Below are 25,137 nucleotides of genomic sequence, written 5' to 3'. Positions count from 1 at the left end.
GCCACTGTGTTTAGCATCACCTTCCTTTTCTCATCCTTCCTTCCTGTTTGTTCTTTTAAACTGTAAATTTTCATACCACAGCCTTTTGCTTTAGGCACAAGCTGGTAGCCTCTAGCCAGAGTTTGGGGGTGGGGGGTTAAAATTAGACTCCAGTTCTTGCACAGAGTTTTAATCTGGAAAAGGCTCAGTAGTCCAACATTCAAGAGAGAAACTGAAGTGTCAACAAGACAGCTGCATGAATTGCATTTACCTTTTCAATTAGGAAATGCCTGGAGCTTCTACAGATGCATATGCAGGTTTGGGTAATCGTTTTTCAGATTCTCCAGCTGATCTGATGATGATGAGCCATTTATATCTGAGCATCATTCTGCAGCAACAAGTATTCCTGAATTGCTGAGGCAGCATAAACTGGGGAAAGAAAAGGGATATGTTTCTAAATAGGCTGTGTTAGAAGAATTTACTTGGTCTGATTTTCTGAGCTGGGTCATGAGGAAAAATATAATATGCAATAAACCCAAAGGGGTAGCTGCTAGAAGTAGAGTTTATTCATTCAACCACATACAATGGTTGAAGGTAGTGTACCTAGTTAGGGGTCTAGCAGTAGAGGTGTATATGTAATGACAAGCAGGCTTTGATGTTTAGATACGCGGATTGAGATGCTCCTCCCCTGGGCTTTGATCCTGAGGTATATGGCCCTGAGGATGTGTGAAATCCAGGAAGGAAGATCCTCCCTAGATGTGATTATGAGGCGATCTAGCATCCTCCTTTGAGGCACAGGTGTCAAACTCCCCACGTATCACCACTCTTTGCAATGCCGGCAATGGGGTGGGTACCACTTCAGTATGATGAAACTGGCAGTTTGACACCCCTGAGGGAATTCTTTGATGGAGCCAGTGATGAAGTATTAGTCTAAGTGTTAAGATTGTATGTTTCTGGAAATTCAAAGGGTTGCTAAAAGTGGGGTTGGGGCAGATCAAAGGCTTCCTATGTTCTTTCTATTTTTAAATTCTATATTAAATTCTATTTTTCTATTTAAATTCTATTTTTCTATTTAAATTCTATTTTATTTTATTTTTTATTTTATTTATTTATTTTAATTCCATTTATATCCCGCCCTTCTCCGAAGACTCAGGGCGGCTTACAAGCTTAGCAGTAGCTTTTAAATTCTGATGGCTGCAACATGTTTCATTCCACACTATGCAATCTTAGAGTTTCATCATTTCATTAAGTATGTATTATATATCAATTCTTTTGAAAATAAAAATAACCCCTGTGTATTGCTATCATCAGAGCTGATCCCACCAAGGATGAGTATAACATAATGACCACAGGTATGATGGCATCTTTATGAGGCTATACACGATCTGTTGCTTTATTTTTTGGTTTTCATTACCTCATACACAATTTCAACTTGTTATAACTGATTACTTGAATGGGCACAATGATTTTGAAATATTGTTATGTCCGGTTGTTTTGCAATACATAATGAACATTGTTACAAAAAACACTTCCAGTTGCATAGGACTGCTGCTTGCGTTCCACTTTCCTGAAGTGAGCCAGGAATGAAGAAATACAGGTAGTCCTCAACTTACAACAGTTCATTTAGTGACTGTTCAAAGTTACAGCACTGAAAAAAGTGAGTTATGACATTTTTTCACAGTTACGACTTTTGCAGCATCCCTGTGATCATCTGATCAAAATTCAGATGCTTGGCAACTGGTTCATATTTATGACCGTTGCTGTGTCCCAAGGTCATGTGATTCCCTTTTGCAACCTTCTGACAAGCAAAGTCAATGAAGACAGATTCATTTAACAACTGGGTTACTAACTTACCAATTGCAGTGATTCACTTAACAAATGGGGCAAGAAAGGTCATAAAATGGGGCAAAAATCTCTTAACAAATGTCTCAACATACATAACAACAGAAATTTTGGGCTCAGTTGTGGTCATAAGTTGAGGACTGCCTGTACATAAATCATTGTTTGTGGCTAACTCTATTTGCCAAGTCAGAATGCTGGGAGTAATAACCTATAGCACGGCTTTTCAACCTTTTCACCCATTGTACCACTTTTAGGATATGGCAACATCCAAGTACCACCAGTCGCCTACAAGGTGTCAAAAACTGATGACAAAAAAAGGATAAAAGTGATGTACAGGTAGTCCTCAACTTACAACAGTTTGCTTAGTGACTGCTTGAAGTTACAATGGCACTGAAAAAAATGCACTCCCAAGCCACAGCCGAGCAAGACACCTGCCTGCCCGCCTGGCGGCGCTCTTCCTCCTGTCCGAGGTTTTCATTGTTGTGAGCATTTCTGCTGAGGATTGGCAGTGGGGGTGGGGTGGGGGGTATTTGGCTTTTATTCCTCCTGTCTGCTGGGTGGTTGCAGCAGGTTTTGGTGACTTCATATGACCCTGGGACACTGTGACCATCATAAATATGAATCAGTTGCCAAGCATTTGAATGTAAATCACAAGACCCTGGAGATGCTGCAACATTCCAGCTGATCGGCACTTCTTCTGGCCTCAGTAGAAGTGCCAGGATCAGTGCTGCTTTCCAGCTGATTGGCGCTTCTTCTGGGCTCAGCAGAAGCACCAGGATCAGCACTGAGCTCCAGCTGGAGCCTGGTGCTGATCCTGGCACTTCCACTGAGCCCTGACAGCCCTGCAGCTCCAGCCATCTCTTGCTCAGGCTTCTGTGGTGCTACCACCAGTTCAGCTCATTCCCCTCCCCTGCTACCACTTTTCTAGGATGGTTGCGTACCACCTGCTAGGTGCCAATGTACCACAGGTGGTACCCAAGATCAGCTACTAAGTTGATGAACTGTTTTTTTTTATTTGCACAAAGCTGTTTCAACAGGCTGAAAGTCAGACCAAAGGTATAAATGTAGTTAAGGATGGGGGTGGGGGACTTGCAAGGAAGAAGTGAATAAAAAAGAAAAAGGGAATGAATCTATAAATATTGTCATGTCATTTTAGATATCCCAACTTATAATGGCAACCTGAAATTCATCTGCTCTGAATAAAATTAATTTAAAGAAATATTTAACTTAATAAAATTCTTAAAAGAGGCAAATCACAGCATCAGCAAAGAGAGATGGGCCCCACAACCAACATTCTTCCAAACATGCTACACTGATTTAAGGAAGGCAGAAAAAATAGCTTTTTTGTTTGGGAGAGGAAAAAAATTGCTTGCTTTAAAAACCTTAGCATCCTTCTGCTGAACCTAGGAAGGATAAGACACCCGTGGAGATTACAAAGAATGCCATCCTCTGTTTTCAGGACCATCACCTCTGGAAATGTTTTGCTCAACAGTCTGCCTTCAAGGCCAACTGTTCAAGCAGAGCAGGCATTAAAAAAAAATCCAGCATAAGGGGCCTGAGAAACCTAATTAAATAAATCAAAACAGAAAATTATCAGTTCTGTCAAGGACAAATTCCCACCTAGGCATAGTCATGAACTAAACAGAAGGAAAGTGTGGAAGATGGTAGTTTTATTAACTTATTTGTGACTCTTCCACAGAATAAGTTGCGATCATATATTGGTGAACTGAATGGATGTTCTACACTAGTCTGCTCTATAATTAAGCTGCTGATTACATTGACTGATAACAAATTGGAAACAATCAGGGCACTTCACTCCTGCCTTTGTCACAAGCTAAGCAACTGGATTCTGGAAGCAGCTTTGATGTGGAGGGAGAACTGCTTACACATGCTTGCAAACAGAGAGATGGAACATTGATTCAAGACAGGAGAATCTTATCACTATCACTATCATAAGGCAAAGGCTAACAATGTGACTGACCTGCAGACCCCTTGGCCAATGGAAATTAAACCAGATGAAAAATACACATGGGGAGAGAATCCCTTTCCATATTAACTTCAGGCTTGAGCAGGACAATGCAAATGAAACTGAAGACCCACTGGGTCTTCCAACTTCAGAGCTCTATCCAACACCGAGGGCTTCCATCGCAGCTTCTTTATAGAAATTCATCAGCTTGCATGAAAATACAGTAATAGAGGAACCCATTAGATGACAGAGAGGTTTAATTACCTGAAAACTGAGAATGAAGTTCTTGACATCTCCAGCAGAGCAACAACCACCCACATTACTTTTGCTCCCTTAGATCAGGGGTCTTCAAACTTGGCCTTTTATGACTTGTGGGCTTCAACTCCCAGAGTTCATCAGCCAGCCTGCCTGGCTGAGGAATTTTGGGAGTTGAAGTCCACAAGTCATAAAAGAGCCAAGTTTGAATAACCCTGGCCTATGTCAATAAAATTCCAATGTTTCTGGTGAAGTCTGACACACCTGTTTACATTAGTTGGGAAAATCATCCCCCAGTGTTTCTCAGCCTCAACTGCTTTAAGATGTATGCACCTGGCTGGGGAATTCTGGGAGTTGAAGTCCACATGCCTTAAAGTTGCTGACATTGAGAAATACTATTAGACCATAAACTGTGTTTAATTTTTGATCAACAAAGCTAGGGCAATTATTTTGTATACTGTTGCTTTGTGTGATGATTATGTCCATTAGGTACAAAGATCTTGAGAGGGAGGGAAAAAATGTTGTATGTCAGGGGTGTCAAACTCAATTTCATTGAGGGCCGCATCAGCATTGTGGTTGCCCTCAGGGGGCCAGGTGGGTGTGGCCTACTGGGTGGGCATGGCTAGAGTGCGTATGGCTTACTGGGTGGGCATGGCCAGCTCTACATCGTTAGCATCAAGGGTGCCTATGGGGGCCTGGGCAGGAGTGGGATAGATTTGAGGGTCTCTGGCAGAAAGAGGGTCTCTGGGCCAGGGCCAAGGCAGTGAGGGCCGTTCCCTCACTGTTTCCAGGATGGCTTCGTGGGCCACATGAAACCACTTCGCGGGCCGGATCCGGCCCCCGGGCCTTGTTTGACATGTCTGTTGTATGTGTTCATGCTCCCAAGACTGCAAAGAAACAATAATCAAATGAAATATATTCTCATTCACTACCAAAATCCACTTTTAATTGTTCTTCAAATTAGATAATTTCATTTTCATTATTTGTTCTACTATCCAGAAGTGTAAATTTGATCTCCAATTGTTTTTCTCGATAAATAATTTGACTCACATTTAGTGAGCAAGTTCATACAGATAGTCCTTGACTTATGATCACAATTGGGACCGGACTCTTGCTCATTGAACAAAGCGGTCAATAAGTGAGATGCTCACTTGATTGTTTTGCTCAGTTATGGCATTCCTAGGTTGTGGTGGTTAAGCAATCTCCCATGTCATTAAGTGGACAGAATGAAAGAATTGCCTGCCAGAGCCTAGATCAGGGGTCTTCAAACTTGGCCCTTTTATGACTTGTGGACTTCAACTTCCAGAATTCCTCAGCCAGGCATGCTGGCTGAAGAATTCTGGGAGTTGAAGTCCACAAGTCATAAAAGGGCCACACCTGAAGACCCCTGGCCTAGATCCATGCGAGAGGGGAAGCTGCAGAAACAGAGCTTGGCCCTCCATGATCTGAGGCTGAGCCCTATTTCTGCAGCCTGGCAGATGGACTGAGTAGGCACAGAAAATGCCTCCGCCACGCTGCAGAAACAGAGTTCAGATCTCTGGGATCCAACTCTTTTTTTTTCTCTTCAGCACAGGGAGTTCAACCCTCCTTGTCAAGCAACTTTTTCAGTCAGGCCCCAGAGACAAGAGGGAGGCCTCTCAGCAGGACACAGCAGCTTGCAAACTTCCCTTCTGGCTTCCACACTGACCTTCTGGGGAAGCTGGCAGATAAGATTAGAAATAGTGATCACAGGGCAACTTGATAACCAATCATAAGGGCAAACAAACACCCAAAATGTGATCATGTGGCTGCAGCGTGACATTTCACAAGGGCCAGGACTACCCTTTCCAAGGCTATCATAACTCTGAACGGTCATTAAACAACCGGTTGTAAATCAAGGATAATCTGTATATCCTGGATCTCTCTCCATGAAATGCAACAGAATCTGCACTACAATCAGCTTCATGATCGCTTCTTTGGCAATGGAGGTTCAGTTGTCTTCATCTATTGGTTCAATAGGGAGGTGAAATTTAACAGTTCACTAATCTTTCCAGTCTGTGCGCTTCCTCACATTCACCACTGGGCAACTCACCGCAAGAAGCGGTGGAGGCGTTTTTCAGCAGCCTCCCTGGAGGAAGCAAATTTAGCCGGCTGAATCCAGTCCGGCTGGGTTGGGCTTTTCCGCTGTGAGCGTGGGCAGCGCTCCAACCTCCTCCTCCTCCTCCTCCTCCTTCTGCACGCGCTTTCTGGAATTTCCCGCCTGCAGTCAGGCTTCGGTCCTACAGCAGTCTGCAAACTAAATACAGAGGCGGGGCGCTAGTGTGACGTTTGGAAAGCGATAGTTTGTGCATCTTCTAATAAAACGGGCAGGCAGCGGCGGAAAGCGAAACTTCGCCGAGGACTCTTCCTTCAGCCGGCTGCGTCTGCAGGTTGGAGTAGAAGAGTTTTGGGGGAAAGTTTCTTTAATTGAGCGGTGTTGCTCTCGGCCCGCTGGATTCCTTTTGATCTCGGGTGAGGTGAGTAACGCGCCCCGGAAATACCTCCCGGCAGATAACTCGCTTGCTTTACGGTGAGCCCCGTTAGCTCCTCATAGCCGAGGAGCTCGGCTTAAAGGATGGAGTTGGACGCTCATCTCTTCCGGTTGGGATGTGAAGCGTTTATTGAGCCTTATGGCGCTGGGGGGGGGAAACCCACACAATCTGACGTTTTGTAACTCATAGTGTCACGGTAGGGCGGGGATATCGATCGTTTGTCGCTATGGGAAAATGGAGAGACGGTTCTGCCTTGCACCGGAAAACGAAGGGCTGTGACCAAAAGGGAAACACGGGACCGCCTTGCCTGCAAGATCGTTTTTCTTATGGGATAATAACTTCCCAAGTTGGAGGTTGTTGTGGTTATAATAATAATAATAATATAAAGTTGGAAGGGACCTTGGAGGTCATCTAGTCCAACCCCCTGCTCAGGCAGGAAACCCTATACCATTTCAGGCAAATGGCTGTCCAGTCTCTTCTTAAAAACCTCCAGTGTTGGAGCATTCACCACCTCTGGAGGCAGGTTGTTCCACTGGTTAGTTGTTCTAACTGTCAGGAAGTTTCTCCTTAGTTCTAGGTTGCTTCTCTCCTTGACTAGTTTCCATCCCTTGCTTCTTGTCCTGCTTTCAGGTGCTTTGGAGAACAGCCTGGCTCCCTCTTCTTTGTGGCAGCCCCTGAGATACTGGAACACTGCTATCATGTCACCCCTCACCCTTCTCTTCATTAAACTACACATACCCAATTCCAGCAACCGTTCCCTATATGTTTTAGCCTCCAGCCCCCTAATCATCTTGGTTGCTCTTCTCTGTACCCTTTCTAGAGTCTCAACATCTTTTTTACATCGTCGTTAGTTTCTTGTATTTGTAGCCTTTCTGGGTGTGGCACCGGTGAGCGGACGTGAAAAACAGTTTGTTAAGGTGCCTAAGGGCTTAAACCGTCTAGTTTCGTTTTTGGTTAAACGCTAGTTAAGGTATCCTTCCTCTTCTGGGATCTGCCACTGTTCGAAATTACGCCGTAAGGAGTGTTAGACAAAGAGTAATAGAGTAGACGCTTGTTTTTCAAAACCGAAAGTGATATTTTCACGCAACAAAAGACTTTATTCCGAAAAGCAAGTGTTTCGTGGTTGCGATCCTTTGGGAAACAATGGGTTGCGATCCTTTGGCAGGGAAGGCTGGGTGTTATGGTGTTAACCTGGGCTTCTTCAGACTTAGCTTTCTCATTGGTGAGACTGGGCGCAGGTGGCTGAAGAGGAAAACGAAAGTAATCGACCCTCGTTTGCATAGTCGGCGTTGATTGGACGCTGCGGCGGCGGCGGCGACGGGGTTGCGCCTATCGTACAGCGTTTCCTTCCGCTAATTTCTGTTTGCCGCGGCAGCGCAGTTGTCCGTCCTACTTGTATGAATAACTCTCCTCCCGTTTTTGCTTATATTTTGCTTCCCGACAGGCTGTAAAAATCTCATCCTGGGTCGCCGGTCACACAAGAAGGGCATTAAATGCCCTAAATGTCATGCCATTCAAAATGCATCACGCAAGTTCTGCAGTAATTGTGGAGGACAGTTGACTCCGTCTTGCAGTGTGCAAAGTAAGTTCTTTGCAGTCCCAGCCGTGAATCACTCGATCAGATGCAACTGTTTCTCAATAAGAACTGGAACGTATTTTTTAAAATAAAAATATGGGGTGTAAAAAAAATTGCAAATGGAATTCTTACAGTTCTTTATGCTGTCTAGTTTGCTCTTTGTCATGTGCTGAATATGGTAGAGCAGTGGTTCTCAATCTTTTCTTTCACACTGGACCTTTTGTTAAATACCTTTTGTGGCTGTGGACCATGGCCAGGACTCCTAAGACTTAACTCAAGATTTAAATCATAACATTTGTACAAGTCTTCACGGACCCGTGCTCCAGGGGTCAGCAGACCACAGGATGAGAACCACTGTAACCTACCAAGATTGGGTATTGTAAATGTACCACTAATTTGACTGCATATTTTTTTTAAAGCTGTAAAGTAATAAAGATACATATGTTGCCTTTCTCCTCTAACTTTATTCTTTAAAAAAAAAAAAACAGAATAAATGGTTGTTACTTATTTCCTGTCACCTGGAGTAATATTAACTTAGAGTAAGCTACATAACATTGAATAATAATTTAGTTTCTTAAATTAGTTTCAGCTTAATATTTAATTCAGCAAATCTTTCAAAGTCTCTAACGAAATTAATCTAAAGATCTGCCTTAAAACGTGTACCAGTCTTGTAGTAATAGCCCCGTAACATTTATAGACTCATGGATATATTTAGTTATCTGTTTATGTTCCAATTAATCTGTTCCCCTCCAACTGAATTGAGTGCTGCTACCAGAGAAATGGAGAGCATTTCAGATATACATGCTATTAGGTTATGCGCATAGTTGCTTTTAAACGAAAGAGGTAACAGGTGCTCTTCAAGCACTGAATGGTTGATGTTCCCTGCAGTGCAGGCCTGGGAATGTAAATACACTTTGCAATAAAAAGGTTTGGTAGAAAACTGATAGTTTCAGTAGCTTAAGCAAATTGTTTCTCTTTCTTTTCCCCTGAGATTCACATTGCAGCCTCTCAGTTGAGTCCAGATTGCTCTTTAATTGACTTTCAAAAAATGTCATATTTTGGTTGCAGACAGGAGGGATGAAGAAAAGACTTCACTGGTAGAGATGGAAGCTGATGGAGAATTGAGGGTGGAGGGTTCTCCTTCGTCGGGATCATTTGTGAATGAACAGCCATCTAGCGAACAAATGCCCGGGGCGTCTGAAGAGTCTTTATCAGGAAGCCTTGGGAAGGGCACCTCAGCCTCCCAAAAGCGAGTAAGTAGAGTAAGCGTATTTGGATACCAGTTGCCATTTGTCCAGAAAAGTCGCTTTTTTGCAGTAAGAATTTTCAATGACTCCCTCTTCCTGTTTGTTGCTGTAATCTTGGAGCTGCTCCTTTGCTTTTGCTGCATTTACTTGTTTAACCTGTGACTGCATTAAAAGCTAACATTTGTATTTTGCTCCCAGATAATAAGTTCTCTGAAAGCAAGGCTGTTTTTCAACAGGCAATAAAAACTCTGAATGTTGGTGACTGGGATATGTTGGATGACAGTGATAATCCTCCTTCCAGAAAAAAACGAAGGGAGAACCTATGCCTAAAGGAGGGCAGTAAACTATGCCCAGTTCCTCAGCAGGTAGTTTTTCTAGTACGTGGTGTAATGTAAATTGTCATGAGTTGTTGCCTGCTCAGATGCAAGTCTAATTGTTCTGAGATTTGGGACCTTCTTGTTCTGAATATGAAACAAAATTGAAAGGTCAGAGTGGTTCCCTCTAGGATTTGTTGATACAAAAAGGTGAAAAGAAGCTTTTTTGTAGCAGGGAGCACGTGGAGTCAGGCTTCAAGTGCCCCTGCGCTAAACTCCCCCTTAGCTTTTACAACATCTTGGACTTTTTCAAGCAGCATCTTTGAGAACGACAGGGCTGCCTGTCAAATGGATTTCTCCCTTCTGTGGGGCAGTGTCAACATCCAGCTTGAGAATCCAAATAAAACTCCAGATAAATTCCATTTTCCGATTTCCCTCCCCATCATGTGCTAGACTTTTAAGCACAGGGGTGGAAAGGGAACTGGTACTTCAAAATCTGAGTTTCGTTTCTCCCGGCCCAGCGTGCCAGTTCCCTTTTGCAAATGGAGGGGAGGGGAACGCCTGTGGTGGACCAGAGAAACGAAGCTCTTTGGGAATCCCAGCTTTGTTTTCTCTGGTCCAATGCAGAAAATCCATTCGGTGCACAGACAACTATTTCATCAGGAAGCTCCTTTGCTTCACTCTCTTAATGACCTGCAAGCTCATTTAGTGACCATACCTCTGAGAGAAAGGAGAACAGTCACTGGCGAAGCAATCGTGAACGCCTTGCTGAATGACTGCAATGAGTGATGACCATAATGGGCATGCTCTGTTAACAGTCATAAGTCAAGGACTACCTGTACTAATGAGCACATCAGAGGGAAAGTTGGATATGCTGTTAATTGGTCTGCTCTAGATGTTAAATAAGGGACGCAGTGGCTCAGTGGGTTAGGACGCTGAGCTTGTTGATCAGAAGGTCGGCAGTTTGGCGGGTCGAATCCCGAGTGCCACGTAGCAGAGTGAGCGCCTGTTACTCGTCCCAGCTTCTGCCTACCTAGCAGTTCGAAAGCACGTAAAAATGCAAGTAGAAAAATAGGGACCACTACAGTGGGAAGGTAACAGCGTTCCGTGTGCCTTTGGCGTCTAGTCATGCCTGCCACATGACCACGGAGACGTCCTCGGGCAAGTGCTGGCTCTTCAGCTTTGAAACGGAGATGAGCACTGGCCCCTAGAATCGGAAAACGACTAGCACGCATGTGCGGGGGAACCTTTACCTTTTTAGATGTTAAATGTCCATCTAAAACAACATTTTAAGTAGTGTATTTTTGGTATGTTCATGTTGCTATAAAATCCATCTGCATGCGTAATTCCGCTTGGACGTTTGTATTATTATTTGCCTGTTCTTCTTAGAAGAATCCCAAATCCCAGACTTTGCAGTATATTTTAAAAAATATACATCGCCTCTTTTGGTATTTTTTCTTGGCCTTTCTATATCCAATAAGGAGTGGTTTTCATGTGATGTATCATACTAAACTATGGGTGCATTTTATTACATGTGCAACCTTAACTGAATGCATTACGTTTCTCTAACAGTTATACAAGCCATGGAGAAAATGGTGGTTGTTCCTTTTTCTCTTAAAGGGAAATATAAATGGTATTTTTTATTTTTCATAATACATTCTTTAAATATACAGGCAGTCCTTGACTTACAAAAGTTCATTTAGTGACTTCAAATTTACAACAACACTGAAAAAAGTGACTTATGACTGTTTTTCACACTTACGAACAGCACCCCCGTGGTCACGGGATCAAAATTCAGATGCTTGGGAACTGACTCATGTTTATGACGCTTGCAGTGCCCCCGGGGTCATGTGATCACCTTTTGAGACTTTGGCAAGCAAAGTCAATGGGGAAGCCGGATTCACTTAACAACTAACTTAACTGTAGTGATGCATTTAACAGCTGTGCCAATAAAGACCGTAAAATGGGGCAAAACTCACTTAGCAACTGTTGTCTTAAGTCAAGGATAACCTGTATACTGTTCTTCAGTTCTGACAGTTGTGTGCCAGATGGATTCCATGAAACGCTCCAATTCATTATTAGCTAGAAAACATCCTGGGGCTCTCCTTTTTCCATTTTTTGTCGAGGCGGCTGACCAGTTTATTGTGTGGAGTCAACACGCACTAAACCTTATGGAGGCTTAAGACATCTGTTTTGCTAGTCAGTGTGAAATTGTTTTCCAGTGAAAACAATCCAGTAATTTTGGATATTTCAATTCTCTCCTGTCTGTATATTTAAGCAAGTCACCCTTGCTCAGAGTGAAAATGAAAATTGATTCACTGTATTAGGTACATTTGGTTGCTGGAGATAGAATCCAAACAGCAAGGCTAAGAAATGGGGAACGTTTAAAAGGATTTCTTTACCCAAAACAAAATAAATTGTAAAATGTAGAGCTCGATTTTCACAGTTTACGTTGCTTTTCTTTAAGCAGCATTGAGTGCATTCTTTAGTTTTTCACAATATCGTTGAGATATTTTTTCTTGCTTAAAATAAGAAATGGCCCACCATCACAAAGCCTTGGTGGAGCAGTGGGCTAATGCCTCCTTAAGTAACACCAGCTGCCTGCAATTAGTGCAGGTTCGAGTCCCACCAGGCTCAAGGTTGACCCGAGGTAGGTAAAATGAGGACTCAGATTGTTGGGGGCAATAAGCTGACTTTGTAATAATGCCGCTTGGGGGTGTGTGTGAAAGCCCTAACAAGCAGGCATATACATAGAATGAAGGCTACTGCTAAGCTTGTAAGCCGCCCTGAGTCTTCGGAGAAGGGCGGGATATAAATGTAATAAAAATAAATAAAATAAATGGTACAATTTTTTAGATTTTTCTACATATGGAGGAAAACCTGAAGAATTTTAAAAGAAAATATATCCAATATTCAGATTAAGAAGGTGTCATGTAACCTCTTTCCCTGGAAGACCCTCTGTTTTCATGGGAGGAAATCCAGGCTGGTTTAAAATATGAATGAAAAGAATAATAATGAGAAAACAACCATCCTAGGAAAGATTTATTGTTTTGTACTTTCACAGTAAGGTCAAAAGAAATCCAGTTATGGTTTTTATAATTGTTTGCAATATAATATAATGAAGAGGGGATTGCTATTGGACTTATCCTGAACATTTTAATCTGGAATAATGTCATTAAATTTCTCATTTTCCCATTTTTAACTGAGATATAACTTCCTTGAGAGCTTTAGTATTTCAATTCAAATTATTATGAAGAAAGCATTAATTCTGACTCTGCTGCTAGATGAATTCAGAATATAAGCAATCAAATTAGAACATTATTACGGGTAGTCCTCAACTTACAACCATTTGTTTAATGACTGTTCAAAGTTACAACAGCACTGAAGTGACTTATGACTGGTTTTCACAGTTATGACTGTTACAGCATTCGCATATTCATGTGATCAAAATATGGGTACTTGGCAACTGGCACATATTTATGATACTTGGACTGTCCTGGGATCATGTGATCACCATTTGTAAACTTTCCAGCTGGTTTCCAACAAGCAAAGTCAGTGGCAGAAGCCAAATTTGCTTAATGACCACACGATTCACTTAACACCTGCAGTGATTTACTTAACAACTGTAGCAAGAGGGGGGCTGCAGTGGTCTAGTGGTTAAGATGCTGGGCTTGTCGACTGGAAGGTAGGCAGTTTGAGATGGGGTGAGCTCCTGTTCGTTGCCCCAGCTCCTGTCAACCCAGCAGTTTGAAAGCATGCAAATGCTAGTAGATAAATAGGAACCACTTCAGTGGGAAGATAACAGCACTCCATATGCCTCAGTATATACAGTATACAGTTGCAAGAAAAAATATGTGAACCCTTTGGAATTACGTGGAGTTTTGCATGAATTGGCCATAAAATGCGCTCTAAACAATGGACACCTGGGAAAAGATCTGGGTGAGGAATGTAAAGTTTACGCAAGCTCAAAACCTAAGAGAGAACTTTTATAAAATGTTTTATAGATGGCATTTGGATCCTAAAAAGCTTGCAAGTATGTATCCGAACTATCAGCCAAAATGTTGGAGGTGTGGTGGCGAAGATGCAACATATTTTCATATATGGTGGACCTGCAAAAAGGTTAAGGCTTTTTGGATAAAAATTTGGTGGAATATGCAGAAGATCTTCAAGCAAAGGATAAAGTTTTGTCCGCAATTGTTTTTGTTGGGCATAATTACAGATGCTACTGTTGTGGACACTAAGTTGATGTTGAATCTAATTACAGCAGCAAGACTTTTAATAGGTCAATATTGGAAGAAGGAGGAACTGCCGACTATAGAGGAATGGACTCTAAAGGTTTCTGACCTGGCGGAAATGGCAAAGATCTCGGCCTATTTGAAAGATCATTCGCAAGAACGTTATATTATGGAGTGGAAAAAATGGATTGATTATATCCAGAACAAATACGGGACTAAAAAGTTTCATTTAGCATTTGAATAAGTCTTCCTTTCTTTTTTCTTTTTTCCTTCTTTTTATATGTAATATTAATATTGCTTGTAGTTATCTTATATGAGCTAGAGAGCGATAGATTTAAGAGTTTATTGTTGTTAGCATATGGATGTTTATGATTGTCCTTTGTTTTTATACCTTGTACTTAGCTCTGGGAAGTCGGGGGGGGGGGGGCGGGAGGGGGAAATGGGGAGGGGTAGGGAGGGTTAGGTAGGGGTGGGGGGAGGGGGGATTGTTAAAGATAAAATGTACTTTAAAACTTTTCAATAAAAAAAAATGCGCTCTAAACGTCATGTAAGTCACAACAATAGAAAAACAATCTGCTTAAAATAATACTACACAAACATTAGCTGTTGTCATGTTTTAATTGAACATAAGATGGAAACATTCACAGTGCAGCGTGGAAAAAGTATGTGAACCTTTGGACTTAATAACTGGTTGACCCTCCTTTGGCAGCAATAACCTCAACCAAACGTTTCCTGTAGTTGCAGATCAGACCTGCACAACGATCTGGAGTAATTTTGGACCACTCCTCTGCACAAAACTGTTTCAGTGTAGCAATATTCTTGGGATGTCTGGTGTGAATCACTCTCTTAAGGTCATGCAACAGCATTTCAATCGGGTTGAGGTCAGGACTCTGACTGGGCCACTCCAGAAGGTGTATTCTGTTCTGTTGAAGCCATTGTTTTGTTGAATTACTTGTATGCTTTGGGTCATTGTCCTGTTGCATCACCCATCCTCTGTGGAGCTTCAGTTGGTGGACAGGTGGTCGTACGTTTTCCTGCAAAATGTCCTAATAAACTCTGGAATTCATTTTCCCATCAATGACAACAATCCGTCCAGGCCCTGAGGCAGCAAAGCAGCCCCAAACCATGATGCTCCCTCCGCCATGTTTTACAGTGGGGATGAGGTTTTGATGTTGGTGTGCTGTGCCTTTTTTCTCCACACATAGTGTTGTGTGTTTTTCCCAAACAACTCAATTTTGGTTTCATCTGTCCACAGTATATTTTGCCAGTAGTGCTGTGGAACATCCAGGTGCCCTTTTGCAAACTTCAAACGTGCTGCAATATTTTGTTTGGCTTCCTCTGTGGTGTCCTCCCATGTACTCCATTCTTGTTTCATGTTTTCCTTATTGTAGATGTGTCAACAAAAATGTTAGCATGTGCCAGAGATTTCTGTAGGTCTTTAGCTGACACTCTAGGATTCTTCTTTACCTCATTAAGCATTATGCGCTGTGCTCTTGCAGTCATTTTTACAGGACGACCACGCCTAGGCAGAGTAGCGACAGTGCTAAACTTTCTCCATTTGTAGACAGTCTGTCTTACCGTGGACACATGAACATCAAGGCTTTTGGAGATACTTTTGTAACCCTTTCCAGCTTCATGCAAGTCAACAACTTGATTGTAGGTCTTCTGAGAGCTCTTTTCTGTGAGGCATGGTTCACATCAGACAGTGCTTCTTGAGACCAGTAAACCCAAAACAGGTGTGTGTTTTTAAAGGGCAGGACAGCTGTCAGCAACACATCCAATATCATCACACTGATTGGAGTCAAGGTTGGCTTACTCCTGGCTCCAATTAGCTCTTGAAGAAGTCGTTAGGCTAGGGGTTCATATACTTTTTCCACGCTGCACTGTGAATGTTTCCATCTTATCTTCAATTAAAACATGACAACAGCTAATGTTTGTGTAGTATTATTTTAAGCAGATTGTGTTTTTCTATTGTTGTGACTTACATGACGTTTAGAGCGCATTTTATGGCCAATTCATGCAAAACTCCACGTAATCCCAAAGGGTTCACATACTTTTTCTTGCAACTGTATATCTGCAGTATATATCTGCAAACCTGGAAACTTTAAGAGTTGTGGACGTCAATACCCAGAATTCCCTAGCCAGCCATGCTATATACCCCTGATGTATAGTGATGCAGGCCACATGACCACGGAAGTGTCTTTGGACACTGCTGGCTCCCTTGAAATGGATATGAGCACTGCCCCCCTGAGGTTGGATGTGACTGGACTGGGGAAACCTTTACCTTTATGGCAAAAGAAGTAGTAAAATCTGTCAAAATTCACTTAACTTACTTAGCAGTGGAAATTTTGGACTCAATTTTGGTCATAAGTTGAGGACTACCTGTAACTGGTTTCTTTTGTTGAGTCTTTTTTTATTGAAAAGTTTTACAGTACATTTTATCTTTAACAATCCCCCCCTCCCCCCACCCCTACCTAACCCTCCCTATCCCTCCCCCCCATTCCCCCCCCACCCGACTTCCCAGAGCTAAGTACAAGGTATAAAAACAAAGAACAATCATAAACATCCATATGCTAAAAACAATAAACTATTAATTCTATCGCCCTCTAGCTCATATAAAATGACTACAAGCAATACTAATGTTACATATAAAAAGAAAAAAAAGAAAAAAGAAAAGAAAACTTATTCGAATGCTAAATGAAACTTTTTAGTCCCATATTTGTTCTGAATATAATCTATCCACTTTTTCCACTCCATAATATAACGTTCTTGCGAATGATCTTTCAAGTAAGCCGAAATCTTTGCCATTTCCGCCAGGTCAGAAACCTTTAGAGTCCATTCTTCTATAGTCGGCAGTTCCTCCTTTTTCCAATATTGACCTATTAAGAGTCTTGCTGCTGTAATTAAGTTCAACATCAACTTAATGTCCACAACAGTAGCATCTGTAATTATGCCCAACAAAAACAATTGCAGACAAAACTTTATCCTTTGCAAGGTATCAATTTGGAATTAATGGACAATTTACTACAGAGGAAGAGGAAGAAAATTTTGTGGGTTAATGCGGGTTAATTTGTGTAAGAACTATCTATTATAGCCTATTTTGGCTAGAGAGGTTAATAGGGATTGGTGCTTGTGATGTGTAAGTGAGAATATGTCTAGGTAATAGTGAATTGTGGAAGAACATAGATGGGAATGATGCTAGTTTTCTTTTATTTTAGTTCTTTATACATATTTAGTATTGTTAAGGATTGGTTTACTCTATATAAGCTAGAGAGTGATGGATTTTAGAGTTTATAATTGTTAGTATATGATTGTTTATGATTGCTTTTTAGATATATACCTTGTATTTTGCTCTGGGAAGTCGGGGGGGGGGGGGGGAGGGGGGGAGGAGGGGAAGTAGAGGGGTGGGAGGCAGGGGAGGGAGGAGGGAGAGGGGGAGGGGGGGAGGTAGGGAGGGGAGGAGGGAGGGGGAAGGGGGGTTTTTCAAAGGAAAATTGTATTTTAAAACTTTTCAATAAAAAAAAAAAAAAAAAAAACTTTATCCTTTGCTTAAAGATCTTCTGCATATTCCACCAAATTTTTATCCAAAAAATTTGTTGAGTCTTTTAATCAATCTTTTTCTGTGTTCTTCATTACATTTTTTTAATTTTTACCCCCAGCTCTTATTCCTTGCTACTCTTTCATTGCATGGCTTGCTTGGGATAGAATGAAGTTAAATTTTGTTTGTAACAAACTGTATGAAAACTAGCAAAGTTGGCAATTATTTGAAGTATCACAAGAAGGGAGACAAGCTTTGATACTCCAGTCTCTTATAATTTTGATTTTAAAAGTCCAGCAGAAAAATACAGCTAATAGTATGATGAAATGCTGAAAATCTAGAATTTTCTATTGTATTTAATTTTAGTTATTTGAATTATTTGTGATGCACTAAAATCTGATTTTCCATTTTTAAGTACCCTGTTTTTCTTTCCATCTTGTAGAAGAACAGGAAAAGGAACAAGAAGAAGACTTCTCTAGATAGCGAATTGCATAGTTCGTTGGCAAGCTTAAGTTCAGCTCCATCCAGTCTTGATTGTTCACTTACCTCAGATGTGACTAATGTGAGAATCCCAGTAGAAGAAAGTCAACACTCAGAAGCTAAGTCGATTGACTTAATGCCATCCATTGAGGATAGTAGTGGCCAGATTAGAAATACTTCCTTCCATGCAGATCAGGGCCAAGAATTTGTGAGCAGAACAGAAATCCAGAATGAGCCAGAACAAAATAAGAAAAATGATGCAGTAAGTCAACCTGCTGTTACCGCAGTCACGGGGAAGAAGATGGAGGAGGATAGTTCCAGAAAGCTTGATATAGTTGGTGAACAGATAGATACTAGCAAGAAACAATGTGCCACCAGTTCTGTTGGACCTGGACAGCATTCAGAGAATACAACCAATATATCCAATGAAAGAGTTGTGCAACCTGTTTCTAAGGGAGACACGGACAGCAGATCTTCAGATCTCAATGTTAATGTTACATCTACGGAGGAAAAAAAATCAGGATCGAGCACTGAATATCAAAACTGTGGAACAAAGAGATCTTCGCCTGAATCTGACGTGAAAAATAGCAATTCAACAGAAGTTACGGAAGAGGCCAAGCAACGGAGGAGTGCTTCTACTTCAAAAGTAAATTGCTCGGTTTATTTGTGGTAGCATATATCTTGGTCTCTTTTTTGTTAGTGTAATAGTATGTGGGAATGATGTGGGAAGAGCCATGGCTAGGGGAACAGTTGGATAAGAGGGAGATGAGCCCACAGAAGGAATGTGGGTGTGGCAAAGGGACACTTCCTAGCTCATACGTTGTAAAGGTAACTGGGGGAGAAATATAATTTCAGACTTGAGATATTGATAGAGTAATCTTACAGTAAAGTGGAAATTGTTCAACTGTCCTGTCCGGACTACCTTGCTAGACTGATAGCCACCTTGAATGGACTTTTTAGGAAGAAATCTAGAGCATAAGCTAAAGAATACATAAATCACATTGATGGTTATTTTTTTGTGAAGCAATAAATGTATCTTGCCCTGTAATTAAATATTTGCTGTGTCTTGGGGATTAGAAGCATTTGTGCATCCTTAGAAGAGTTAATTAGTTTTACAGGCCACATGACACCTTGATATCCATGGGTGGGATTATCCATATCACTCCTGCAGAGCATCTAGACCAGACGTGTCAAACTCACAACGTTACACGATGTCGCGCAACGTATCGGGGCAGTTTTGCCATTGCTGGAAATGGGGTGGACGTGGCTTCCGGATGACGTGTCCAGCCCACGGGCCAGCAGTTTGACACCCCTGATCTAGACTGCCAATTTTTATGAAGTATTTTAAAGGTAATTTTGAAGCCTCTTCTATGGATTACCTGCAGAATTCCCTAGCCAGCCATGCTATATACCCCTGATGTATAGCGATGCTGGTCATATGACCACGGAAGTGTCTCCCTTGGCTAAGAAATGGATATGAGTACTGACATGACTGGATAGGGAAACCTTTACCTTTATGGTAAAAGAAGTTGTAAAATCTGTCAAAATTCACTTAACAACTTACTTAGCAATGGAAATTTTGGGCTCAATTATGCTCATAAGTTGAGGTTCTTTTGTTCTTTTGTTGAGTCTTTTAATTGATCTTTTCTTTTTCTGTGCTCCTCATTACATTTCTTTCATTCTCCCCCCCCCCCAGCTCTTAGTCCTTGCTACTCTTTGATTGCATGGCTTTGGGGGAGAATGCAGTTAAATTTTGTTTGTAACAAACTATGCAAACTAGCAAAGTTTGCAGTCATTTGAAGTATCACAAGAAGGGAGACAAGCGTTGATACTCCAGTCTCTTATAATTTTGATTTTAAAAGTCCAGCAGAAAAATAGAGCTAATAGTATGATGAAATGCTGAAAATCTGGAAGTTTCTATTGTATTTAATTTTAGTTATTTGAATAATTTGTGATGCACTAAAATCTGATTTTCCATTTTTAAGTACCCTGTTTTTCTTTCCATCTTGTAGAAGAACAGGAAAAGGAACAAGAAGAAGACTTCTCTAGATAGCGAATTGCATAGTTCCTTGTCAAGCTTAAGTTCAGCTCCATCCAGTCTTGATTGTTCACTTACCTCAGATGTGGCTAATGTGAGAATCCCAGTAGAAGAAAGTCAACGCTCAGAAGCTAAGTCGATTGACTTAATGCCATCCATTGAGGATAGTAGTGGCCAGATTAGAAATACTTCCTTCCATGCAGATCAGGGCCAAGAATTTGTGAGCAGAACAGAAATCCAGAATGAGCCAGAACAAAATAAGAAAAATGATGCAGTAAGTCAACCTGCTGTTACCGCAGTCACGGGGAAGAAGATGGAGGAGGATAGTTCCAGAAAGCTTGATATAGTTGGTGAACAGATAGATACTAGCAAGAAACAATGTGCCACCAGTTCTGTTGGACCTGGACAGCATTCAGAGAATACAACCAATATATCCAATGAAAGAGTTGTGCAACCTGTTTCTAAGGGAGACACGGACAGCAGATCTTCAGATCTCAATGTTAATGTAACATCTACGGAGGAAAAAAAATCAGGATCGAGCACTGAATATCAAAACTGTGGAACGAAGAGATCTTCGCCTGAATCTGACGTGAAAAATAGCAATTCAACAGAAGTTACGGAAGAGGCCAAGCAACAGAGGAGTGCTTCTACTTCAAAGGTAAATTGCTCGGTTTATTTGTGGTAGCATATATCTTGGTCTCTTTTTTGTTAGTGTAATAGTATGTGGGAATGATGTGGGAAGAGCCGTGGCTAGGGGACCGGTTGGATAAGAGGGAGATGAGCCCACAGAAGGAATGTGGGTGTGGCAAAGGGACACTTCCTAGCTCATAGGCTGTAAAGGTAACGGGGAGAAATATAATTTCAGACTTGAGATATTGATAGAGTAATCTTACAGTAAAGTGGAAATTGTTCAACTGTCCTGCCCGGACTACCTTGCTAGACTGATAGCCTCCTTGAATGGACTTTTTAGGAAGAAATCTAGAGCATAAGCTAAATAATACATAAATCACATTGATGGTTATTTTTTTGTGAAGCAATAAATGTATCTTGCCCTGTAATTAAATATTTGCTGTATCTTGGGGATTAGAAGCATTTGTGCATTCTTAGAAATAATTAGTTTTACAGGCCACATGTAAGCGGTGTGACAACTTGATATCCATGGGTGGGATTATCCATATCACTCCTGCAGAGCATCTAGACCAGACATGTCAAACAACGTTACATGATTTGCAATGTATCGGGACAGTTTTGCCATTGCCAGCAATGGGGTGGGCGTGGCTTCCGGATGACATGTCCAGCCCACGCGCCAGCAGTTTGACACCCCTGATCTAGACTGCCAATTTTTATAAAGTATTTTAAAGGTAATTTTGAAGCCTTTTCTATGGATTACCTGCAGCACTTTGCAGACCACCAGCATTTCCTAGACTATTGCTTGGGAACCCTTGCTGTAGAAAGTGCCATTGTTCTAGAACAAGGGAGAGGAACGTAATATCTGAATACTTAGCAGATCTAGATTTCTGAGTCTACTGATATCAACTGCTTGTGATTTTAAATGGACCCAGCATTTTATCTACACCCAGAGTCATAGCCAGCTAATTAGCATGTTGGAGAGTGGTGTAGGGCAGGGGGTCCCCAACCCCCTGCCAGCAACCGGGCTGCACAATCAAGCAAAGCCCCATTCATGGGATGCAGGCAGTATACAAAACCCTGCACTCTCCAGCCCGCGGAAAAACCTCTCCATGGAATCGGTCCCTGGTTCCCAAAAGGTTGGGTACTCCAGCAATTTTATCAGCAGCAGTTTGTGCTAGAGAACTAGCCTACAATCTTGTATAAAATACCATGAATTTTATTAACCTCCTAAGAATCATTCTCCTGAATATTTCTTATTTTCCCATGCTTAAAAAATGTTCTAAGAACAGAATTGTGAACTTGGGCGGACTTGACTAGTGTTTAGATTTCTACCTGGCATATGTCCAAAACAAGAATACATGGTGTGATTAGAGGAGAATATTGGTGGTGCAATTCCCTGTTATTCCTTGCAGATTCCAGCACTTTCGCTTATCCTCCCATGGTTTAATGGTCATTTTTACCTGAGACTTCTCAGCCTTGAACAATGGGCAGTTTTTTATTGTTAGCATAATTGATATCTCTACCCTACCCTGGGAAACTCCAAACCTCAGTGCTGTGTGGTGAGAAATAGGAGCTATCAGTGGCCGAGAATTAAACCTTCCAGGCTCCTATAGCTAAAGACCATAGCAGTCTCCAGAAAGAGAATAATGAAAAATGTCTACTAGGACGTCACATGCTGCAAATTGTTAATGTCAAAACTGCCGTCCACGCCGGAGAACGCAAACCCAAAGAACGACGACGTGGCACGGTTGACTGCAAGACACCTTTACTAAGAAGAGATCCATGCAAATACAAAGTCAGCGTTGGGAGTTACTCACCCCCAACGCGCCTTTTACACTTTGCCGGTAATTGGGCAACAGCCCCACCCATTAACCCCACCCTCTCCCCGCGCAGACCAGCATCCGCCTGAGCTGCGTAAATACCCCGCCCCTACCCCGTCGCCCCACGCCCTGCCTCTTCCCCTGCTGTCGAGGACCATACAACTCGAAGGAAGGTGTAAGCCCAGCACCCCCCTCCCCCATAACCCAAAGTCCCCGTTGTGCTCCCCTCCACCATCTCAGCGTCCCGTGCTATTCCCGCAGCCCCTTGGCAGCCTCCGTCGTCCGAGTGCAGCTGTAGAGCGCCCTGCGCTGCCGCCGGTTGAGGCGGCTGAGGCTCCGTAAGTCCCGTGCGGCCGCCGACGATCGATCCCAGCCGCCTCACAGCTGATCGCTGTGAAGTCCCGCAAGGCCCGTGCGCCCGCCGGCAGTTGTCCCTAGCCACAGTTGTTCCTGGCCACCCCCCAGCCGATCGAGCCGCGCGACCGCCAACAGTCATCTCCGGCCGCCTCCCAGCTGTTCGTGCCGGCGCGGGCTCCCTGCGGCTGCCTGTAGTTGTCTCCAGCCACCTCTCAGCTGTTCGTGCCGGCGCGGGCTCCCTGCGGCTGCCTGTAGTCGATTCCGGCCGCCTCTCAGCTGCTGGCGCGGCCACGGGTTCGGCGTTCGCCCGCCGGACAGCTGGTGGGTGCAGGCGTGGCTGGGCCTCCTGTGCAGGGCGGGTGCTGCCGGTTGTGCTCCCCTGGTCCCCTCTGTGATGTCGAGCCCGAAGGGCTTGACAGTTAACTTCATTTTCTTCTACTCGCTTAAATAGAACAAACTAATGGACAAACATGAAGCAGCATGCTGTATGTGCCAATGTTAACGTTCTTTGTTGCATACGTTATATTTGGTGATCTGAAATCTCTTGATAGGGAAACTTGTATAACGCAAGAGCACCTTTCTAGCAACCAGATAGTAAACATCATAAAAATGAGCAATTCCTTTTTTTTTTTAGTTATCCTAAGTAATTGTCGCACAGTAGTTTAGCAAAAACCCTCCTAGGCTACTCACTGATTTATTTGCATGGACATTTTATAATGCTTTCTTTTGTATATCTGATATGCCTTTATTACAGAAAGCAAAGCTAAATGCGGCCCAACAGGAGTATGTCTCTGAAAAGGGACAAAAAATATGCACTCCAGTGGAAGAGTCTGGGGAAGAAAGGAAGGATTCTGCTGCTGCTGGAAATCAAAGGCCGCAGAGAAGACACAAGGCCAGTGCGGAAGAGAGGAATCATGAAGACCCTGCTGTCAAACAAAAGTACGGTGTAATTATTTGCCATTGACATACATACATACATACATACATACATACATACATACATACATACATTTGTTGACATTTAATATAATAGTCTAATAATAGTTGTAACACAACTCCACAAAAGCCTATTTTCTTTCTTATTCAGATGAATTGGAAGTTTCAGGTTTAGTAGATCTGTAACATGATTCTTCCTTCATAGACTTTTTTAATACGCAGCAGTGGAAACGATACAGCTTCTGACAGGCTTGATCAAAAATATCCCCCTATTTGAAATCAATTCCAACATGCTTAACCTATATTTGATTGCTTAGTTTTTATTTTTGTGTGCGTGTGTGTAAACTTACAGTGCTTTTGATTATTCTTTCTCCCCTCCCATTGTAAGGAAATCATGCATGCTGCTAAACATCCATGTCTACCTTCCTTTGTGATTTAAGCTCTTACTAAATACAGGTGCGCTCTTGGCAATGTAGGTGAGACTATTCTGTGGCAGTTCTCCCAAGGGAAAATATCGGTCTTTCTTAACCTGGTGTCTTCCAGAGGAGTTGAACTTCCAACCATGCTGGTCTGGCGTGGGGGCAGTTCAACATCTGGAAGACATGGAAGAAACCCGGTTTCTACAAGGGATCATTTGATGGTGCTTTCATTTGGGAACCCTGTTTGGGATAGCTTGCAAATGAACTGTTTTCATGGACATTCTGCTTTTCAGTGCTTGGTTTTATTTGAAATCAGAAGCTGAATCAAACATTTGGGAATAATACCATCTGATTCTTGAAGGAAAAATGCTCTGTGCCGATAACTGACATTTTAAACTGCCATCGATTGCATTTGGCTTCAGAGAGAATATTTTGTCTCCTGGTGATGGCCTTGCACAAGTCTATTTCCTGGCAGTAGATACAGCAGCCTCCAACATTTCACTTTTTTGATTAAAAAGCTTTCTTTGGAAATAATGGATTCTGCTGCCCCACAACAACTGAGAGCTAAAGGTCCACATGCAGCCCTGATTTGCATGCCAGTCGTTCCCATTCAGTGATGTACACGAGACTAAAATGTCCTTTGAATCAAGCCAGCTTCTAGTGATCATCTGGACAATCCATGAGGTTTTCTTTTGGCAACAATATAAAAGTGACTCCTTGCTTCAACTTTCTGTGTCAATATTCAGCTTCCTAGTAGAACCTATAGTCCTGGGATTGCCTTGTAGTCTCCCATTCAAATTCTAAGCAGGACTAAAGCTACTTCCTTTTTCAAGGTCAACCAGAGAGTTTTACTTTTGTGTTTTCCTCTTTCAGATGAAGTAAAGGCTGTATCAATTTTACTACAAGCTAAGTGCATCCTAAAGATAATTTTATTAACTTCAGTTCTGGAGAGCTCATGGTGGCTATCACTACTGTATCAAGCTACTGCTTTAATT

The 25,137-nt window shown here is 42.2% G+C and overlaps 1 protein-coding gene across 1 annotated transcript in view; it reads left to right on the top strand.

Annotated features, from left to right (window-relative positions):
- Positions 1-6,778: 6,778 nt before the first annotated feature.
- Positions 6,779-25,137, top strand: part of LOC308662851 (E3 ubiquitin-protein ligase RNF213-like) — a gene marked incomplete at its 5' end in the record, with an annotated part of 152,986 nt that continues 134,627 nt past the window's right edge. The window contains 6 exons of the mRNA XM_081318995.1: positions 6,779-6,827; positions 7,997-8,134; positions 9,197-9,381; positions 9,612-9,740; positions 19,955-20,638; positions 23,542-23,726. Of these exons, the coding sequence (XP_081175121.1) occupies positions 6,779-6,827; positions 7,997-8,134; positions 9,197-9,381; positions 9,612-9,740; positions 19,955-20,638; positions 23,542-23,726 (1,370 nt within the window). The remainder of the gene's footprint in view (positions 6,828-7,996; positions 8,135-9,196; positions 9,382-9,611; positions 9,741-19,954; positions 20,639-23,541; positions 23,727-25,137) is intronic.

This window comes from Vipera berus (genome assembly GCF_964194415.1).
Source record: "Vipera berus genome assembly, chromosome: 2".
NCBI lineage: Eukaryota > Metazoa > Chordata > Lepidosauria > Squamata > Viperidae > Vipera > Vipera berus.
This window is presented reverse-complemented; position numbering and strand designations above follow the sequence as displayed.